This window comes from Erinaceus europaeus, chromosome 17 (assembly GCF_950295315.1).
Source record: "Erinaceus europaeus chromosome 17, mEriEur2.1, whole genome shotgun sequence".
Taxonomy (NCBI): domain Eukaryota; kingdom Metazoa; phylum Chordata; class Mammalia; order Eulipotyphla; family Erinaceidae; genus Erinaceus; species Erinaceus europaeus.
The window spans coordinates 13,568,818-13,576,767 of NC_080178.1; the positions used below are offsets into that span (position 1 = coordinate 13,568,818).

The 7,950-nt window shown below is 34.0% G+C and overlaps 1 protein-coding gene across 1 annotated transcript; it reads left to right on the top strand.

Annotated features, from left to right (window-relative positions):
• Positions 1 to 1,022: 1,022 nt before the first annotated feature.
• On the top strand, positions 1,023 to 1,964 carry LOC103110001 (olfactory receptor 4C45-like). Its single transcript, XM_007519142.3, has one exon. It carries the CDS (start codon positions 1,044 to 1,046, stop codon positions 1,962 to 1,964), a length of 921 nt encoding a protein of 306 aa, XP_007519204.1. The 5' UTR covers positions 1,023 to 1,043.
• The last annotated feature ends 5,986 nt before the right edge of the window (positions 1,965 to 7,950 follow it).

A 7,950-nucleotide genomic window follows, 5' to 3' on the forward strand; every position in this document is an offset into this window, starting at 1 on the left:
AGACTATTAATACATTCTTGTACACAATGTATTAATTGAGTTATTTCAACCATCAATTAAGATGGTTAAGATGAATATGAAGAAGTCATATTCATCTTAATTGGTTAAGTGTATGTCCAAAGAGCAAATTGCTAGATCTCAGATGATCCTAACATTACTATCTTGTCAATAAGCAACACTGGTATATTTCAGGATTCATTCAATGTCCTTTTGTAGGATGTAAGTAGAAATTATGTATATAATTAACACCATCATTCCACATATTATGAAAGGCCAAGTGCACAGAAGTCCTACATAAGAAACATTTAGAAGTACTCAGGGAATTTGGTGCCAAATTATGTCCATATTCAGTAAGAAGAAAAGAATGACTGAGTCAATATACAGGTTGATGAGTCAGTGATATTTAGTGAAATGTTATACAAATATTAACAGTTCCTTTGAATATTGAAGATAAAAAAAATTACACTGGGGATTTAGGTGGTAGTGCAGAGGGTTAAGCACACACGGCGCAAAGGACAGGCATAAGGATTCCGGTTCGAGCCCCCCCACTCCCCACCTGCAGGAGGGTCGCTTCGCAAGCGATGAAGCAGGTCTGCAGATATTTATCTTTCTCTCCCCCTCTCTGTCTTTCCCTCCTTTCTCAATATCTCTCTGTCCTATCCAACAACAACAACAACAATAATAATAACCACAACAAGGAGCAACAAAAGGGAAAAAAAAATGGCCTTCAGGAGCAGAGGATGCCTGGTGCAGGCACTGAGCCCCAGCAATAACCCTGGATGGAAAAAAATAATCAAAAATAATTTTTTAAAAATCACTACTGTGATGCTTGTAAGGTAATATCACTGTTCAATTAATATGAATAAGGTGAAATTTGACCTTCAATTCATCCGTCAGTTGCCTTCTAAATGATACAGGTTAGTAATACGCACCAGTCTAGCAATTCCAGAAAGAGTAAGTACAAAATTGTAAACAATGTCATTCAAACATTCTGTGATTTATCAGGTGAACCACAAACAACCCAAGGGGGAACAAAGGAAAAAATGAACAATGTAACTGAATTCATCCTACTTGGTCTGACCCAGAATCCCGACCTACAGAGAGTTTTACTTCCTGTACTTTTCTTTGTCTACTTGTTGACATTGGCATGTAACCTACTCATCTCCATCACCATCTTCATCAGTCCATCCCTGAGGTCACCTATGTACTTTTTTCTCTCCTATTTGTCCATTATAGATGCTTTATACTCTTCAACCATGGTACCCAAAATGATCTTTGACTTGATCACTGAAAGGAACACTATGTCATTCAATGACTGCATGACACAGCTCTTTGCAGAACATTTCTTTGGTGGAGTTGAGATCATTCTTTTAGTTGTCATGGCCTATGACCGCTATGTAGCCATCTGTAAGCCCTTGCACTACATGACCATCATGAGGAGGAATGTGTGTGCCCTTCTGGTGGGGCTGGCTGTGGTTTCAGGGCTTCTTCATGGAGGAATCCAAGTTTTCTTCACAGTTCAGCTACCATTCTGTGGCCCTAATGTCATTGACCACTTTACATGTGACTTGGTGCCTCTCCTGACTCTAGCCTGTACAGATACTCACATATTAGGACCTTTGGTTACTGCCAACAGTGGGTCAATGTGTTTACTTATCTTTTGCATGTTGATTGTTTCCTACATCATCATCCTGTACTCCCTGAGGAAGCACAGCTCTGCCGGGCGTCAGAAAGCCCTGTCTACCTGTGCCTCTCATATCACTGTGGTCATCTTTTTCTTTGTGCCTTGCATATATTTGTACTTAAGACCCACGGCCATCTTCCCCATTGACAAATCTGTGAGTGTGTTTTACACCCTAGTATCTCCCATACTGAACCCCCTCATCTACACTCTCAGAAATGCAGAGGTGAAAAGTGCTATGTCAAAAATGTGGGGACAAATAATAAAAAAGGAAGAGAAATAAATCTTATATTTGGAATGCTTAGAAAAAAATTCTAATGACAGTTTATAAGAATGTATTCCTCTCTGTATTTTCTAATCAAAGATAGGGTCTGATTTGTATTTCTGTAAGTGTTAAATCCACAGTTACTTATCACAATGAGACAAAACACAAAATCAACATCTTACATTGAGATATGGAAAAAAATATCTGGATAACTCAAGAGAATAGAGCTCTGTGTAGTACTCAGGTACTCCAGTTCCTAATTTATTTTGTATGAGAAAGTCCTCTCTATTATAAAATAAATTTACTATAAAATAAATTATCCTGTTTATCTACTTTGGATTTTGTGGGATTAACAATAATCATGTTTATTCATAATAATAGTTAAACCACAACAAATGATAGCCTTAAAAATCTAGATTTTTTTTTCCTTGTTCTTTTACAAGTTATAGTTTGGGTCTGTTATTCTAACTACAAATTTTTGCAAATATCTAACTGTTTCTCTTTGGCTTTCATCCAACCTTGAGAGTAATTTCAATCATATTCATGCATGGGTGACTCTAAACATTTTTCCAATAGGTCTTCATTTCAAACAACAGAAAAAGAAGAAAGATGTCAACTGAGCAATGTGATTACTTTTTCCAGGAAGGGAAAAAATCTGGGAACAAAGTATAAGTAGCTTTTAATTTTATATTCTGTTTTAAGAACTTGAAAACTTAGACTCATTTGGCTCTTAGTGAACTTGAGATGCATATTTATTATGGTTAGCATCCATATGTTTAATTTTACATTAGCTTATGTTAGGGGAAAATCCTTCACACCTGCTATAATGAATGTCATGATGGCCATGAAACCTTGATAACTTAAAGAATAAATGATATCAGATGTTTCATGGATTCTTGAGACATTCTTCACTGATGATCATTCTCTTCCAAGTTCCTTACATATCCCCACATATAAGTGAGTACCTAGAGCATGGGGAACCAGCATATGACCTTTGGCTCTTCAGATTACCTGTTACATAACAGAGTAGCAATATCCTTGGTAACTTGAATTCACATTTCAAATTAACCTGATATACAAGCTTATAAACAGAACCAATTTACATCTAACCCTTGAACCACCAAGTTTAAATAAGATCAATTTATACATTTTTCTTGTAAATCGAAAATGCAAATCTATTGTATAAAAAGTACAATAATGTAACTGTATTCTATTTTCCTTAAAATTTTAATGGTGGCATTTTCTTTACTCTCTATCATTGTAAGAATATACTCTATATGTGTTTATGGTCACAGGCAATGTTGAATTGATTTAAGTTTCTTTTTAAATTTTATTTATTTATTATTGGATAGATACAGAGAGAAATTGAGAGGGGAGGGGAAGATAGAGAGGGATAAAGACAGAGAGACACCCTTCCTTCATCACTCGTGAAGCTTTTCCCCTGCAAGTGTGGTCCAAGGGCTTAAACCCAGGTCCTAGAACACTGTAATGTGAGCCCTTAATCAGGTATATCACCATCTTACCCCTTTAAGTTTTATTTTACTGAATTTTTGTTTCAAGGTTTTAGGGACCTCAAGTACTAAGTGTCAAAATGTTTCTTCCTGTTTCTGAGGGCATTGTATAGAATTTTTACTATTCACTCCTTAAATATTTTTAATTCTCCAATGAAACAGGATTAGCCTTGATTGGAATATTTAAACTATAAATTTAGTTTCTTTTAAAATACCTCTTTGTTGATTAAGGCTGGAGCAATCTGTTATACTGTCAAGATCAATATATAAGAGAATCTATATTGTGATACACTTACCAAATCTGCTAATGTACAGTGGTCACTGTGCCAAGGTTATTTGATCATTTTATAAGCTCCCCACTTGTTCCAATGCTTTAAAAAAACAATGGAATGAATGTAAATATGAAAACGAAATAAATTTTCTACAGAAATCAGCCTGAATGAAGTGCAAATAGGGAGAGAACAGGCAATGGAGTTAAATTAACTATTACAAAGGGAGTCACTAAAATACTGTATCAGATGCACACTAGGACAGAATACAGTGTCTATGAAATAAGAAAAAATGCAAAAGGAGAGGAAGTTCATCATCAATAAAAAATTATCTAAAAATATAAAAATCTATTCCTCTCATTTGTAGGTTATACTTGTAATAGTCTATTACCCTATAGAGATAAGGGGAGGTATGGATGGAGGAAGTACAGGTAGTCAGAGAGAGAGGTCTTGGGTGAAAGGAATACAATGAAATGAAATCAGAACCTCCATGGAAATCTCTTCTATTTGGGAAATACATGATGCAATACCAACAGAACTCAAAATTGCCACACTTATCAAAGACCCAAGCTGGGTCTTTGATATGATGACTCTATTAAGAGCCTAGACCAGGGAGAACAGAAGCAACCAGTGGCACAGGTATATATATATATACACAAATAATGTCAAGGTACATAAATTAGGGTGATCTTGTGTATGATACAGCCTTTCATGCCTAAGGCAATGGAATCCCTATCAAAATCTAAACGGCATAGTTGAAGGAAATTGAAAAATCAGAAATACATGTGGAGGCAAAACAGATATGAACAGTCAGAGCAGTTCTGAACAATGATAACAGGGAGGGAGGAATCTTCCTAGTTTCAAAAGTTACTACAGATAAATGCACTTCAAAGTAAAGGGGTTGTTAGAAAAAGATGTGCTTCTTAGTAGGCTATCCGTACATTCCTCATATCCTCAGAAGCTGAGGGAAAGATGATTATAATAGAAACACATTTCTATCATGTATCTAATTTCTAATCTAAAGATCTCGTTGTATGAGTACTTGAATGTTATTTTTCTCATTAGATAATTGCAAACATTTAGTATTTAACTCTTAGTCCTTTTGATTCACTTCATCTGAAGGATACAGAGAAAAGTTATCCTTCCCTTAAGACATCAGCAATTGAGTAACCACCATAAAAACTTGGCATCTCCATGACATTTACTTAATATTTTATAGCTATTATTTCTACAAAGTGTCTTGGTCAGTAACTAAAGATACTGTAATCTCTTAAAATAATTTAACAAATAACTTTGGCATCTGTCATTTCCATTTTCAGGACAACCATATGCCATTTAGAATATGTTAGCAGAGAAATTCATCCCAGTCTGACTGGGCCTAGAATAAACCTATGTTCTATTCTAGATGCTCCAATGTCAAAATAAGGAACAATGTTCTCTAGTAAAGCTTTCCAACATTCACAACTTTCTCCCTAAATTATAGCGAGAGACAGATGATCAACCAAATCACTACATTTTTAAAAATGCACACTAATGATGGCTGTGAATGCCAAGAGAGAGTAAGTGAAAGACCTTGGCTTATACTTCAGCCAGATTACAGCAGAGCCAATTAAATGTTCTCCTAAGTGGTAAGGCAGCAATGCAATAAGAAGACTTGTACTTGGAAAGTCTATTTAAGCACCTCACCTAATGCAATTATGACTTACAAAGAAGGGGTTTAAGTGACAGCAACAGAACCATTTAACAGTAAGTTAATGATTTGTTCCAGAGATCTTATTCCCAAACTGCAAGTAAACTAGAAAGAAAATCGAACCAAGTAATAAAAGAAGTTCTCTGTAGGAAGCTCAAGGTGCTGTTGGGAAACAAAAACTTGGTAGAATTGATTTGAAATAACAATGTGACACTCAAATGAAATTGATGTAGTTTTACATTTCATAGATTTTACACTTACATAGATTTTACATTTCATAGGTATCAATGTTTCCTAATTTGAAGAACTTTTTGTTCTCCGTGTTGCTTTTAGATTTCATTTAATTTACTTCAGAGAAATCTGAAAAAAAATAATAAATTTGAGGATGTCTTTCTAGTTTCAAGAGAAACCAGAAAGCACACAGATATTAAGTCCTGTAATTATGGAAAGGTTTAACTGACTGATGACGATGGCTAATTATGGAAAGGTTTAACTGACTGATGACGATGGCTAACATGTTTAAGTTTGGGAAGAGTTGTCTATAAAGTAAAAATGCCAGCATTTTGCTTTTATTTAACAGTACACTTGCAACTGAATGACTATGTCTGGGGCTAAACAAAACAATGACATGGTTCAACTTAGAAACTGAACTGCACACAGTCAACTAGATCCAGGTCAATGACAATTGAATTTGACTCCTCAATTTATATTCATGGAAATAGTTTTGCATTTAGAGTCTGTGAATTAAATATTAATCTTTCTCTAAAAATTAACTGAAACACAATGCTATGAAAGTAACAATATCTGTAGTTACCAAACGGAACCATATCTTATATATCACCTGTAAGTAGAGAACCTCAAACTTTGTGGTTAACTTTTATATCTCACTAGGTAGACTGTGTCTGTTTCTAATAGCATAAAATTCTCTTCACTTTCTTAACCTTCATCTTACCACACTGAAACTATAATTTGTAAATTAAGTCAAAGACTAACCACATTGTTATCTATAGAAAATACGGAGAATTGAGAAATAAATAGACTGAATTTTCCTAAGAAAAAAAAAATTGCTATCTTCCCTCACTTTTACCGAAGGTATGATGTCATAATGCTGATCTTTGTGGTTAGTAATTTTTTTAGAAAATGTATTTATTTCTATGATTTTGGTAGTGATTCATATGAATAAAAGATGAAGAAATAAAGACATATGATCTCTGGTAACACCAGCATGAACTATCAAATATCCATATAGTAATAATTCAAAACTTAATTAATTCTTGTATATTTTGAGTAAATTTAGCCATATACTGAAAAAGTCATATTCATCTTAATTGTTTAAGCTATGTCAAAAAGTAAAACTTTTAGATCTTAGATGACCCTAACATTACAATTATCTTAAGAAGTCAGAACTGTGATATTTCAGGATTTGTTTAATTTCATTGTGTTAGACAGGAGTAGAAATGAAATGTGTGTATATATATATATATACATATATACCATCATTCCACATATGTTAAAGGACAATGTCACAGAGATTCTACTGACAAAATATTCAGTGAGGTCACATGTTGATCATATATATTACAGTGCAAAGATTCAAGGGGAAAGCTTCACAACTGAAGTAGTGTTTCACTCTTTTTTCTCAATCTCCCTTTCCCCTATTGACTTATCTATGTCTAGATCCAATAAAACAAAATAAAATTTAAAATGTGTTTAAAGAATACTGGGGATTTTTCAGAAAATTTTATTCCAATATAATGTCTATATGCAATAAGAGGAGAAAGAGTGAAAGACTCATGTTGACCCAAATCCAGTATAATGACTGCTGAGTAGAAAATAGTTAATAAAATGTTACACAACTTTTTAAATTTTATTCTGAGATTTTATTTTTGTTTTTTTCTCATTTTTATTGGTGGGGTTAATGATTGACATAAGGGTACAATTTCATTATGCACCAAGACCCCCAAAGTTTTCTTCTGCTTCTTCTCCTTTAACCTTCTATCCCAAAGTCCTTTGCTTTGATACAGTGCATCATTTCCAGTCCTACAAATAATTTTCAGGATTTGAAGAGGCAAACTCCACCCACAGCTCAGTCACGATCTGAGTTTGCATGTTTATTCTATGACAGAAAACAACTAGTGCGGCTATATTAAATGCCAACTCGTTCATATCTCTTACACAGTTGCCTTTTATAGAATGTTGAATTCATTTCCCTATAATCATGATAATATGTAGAAATATATATAAAATAATTACTATTGTTTAAAGCTCAAAAGTAAAACAGACATCTGTAATTCGATTTGCACAATAGCACACTGATATTATTGTGGTACTTATAAGGTATTGTCAACTGTTCAATTAATATGAATAAGGAGAAATTTAACCTGCAACTCTTCTTTCCATGTGTCTTCATAATGACACAGATGAGTGATAGGTGCCTGTCTAGTGGAGAATTTGAGAACTAAATCAAAAGCATTGTCATTCAGAAATGCTATGATCTTTCCAGGTGGACCACAGGCTTACAGCATAAGGTAGAA

Coding starts and splice junctions, on each gene's coding strand:
- LOC103110001 (XM_007519142.3), top strand. CDS start 1,044: ATGAACAATGTAACTGAATTCATCCTACTTGGTCTGACCCAGAATCCC.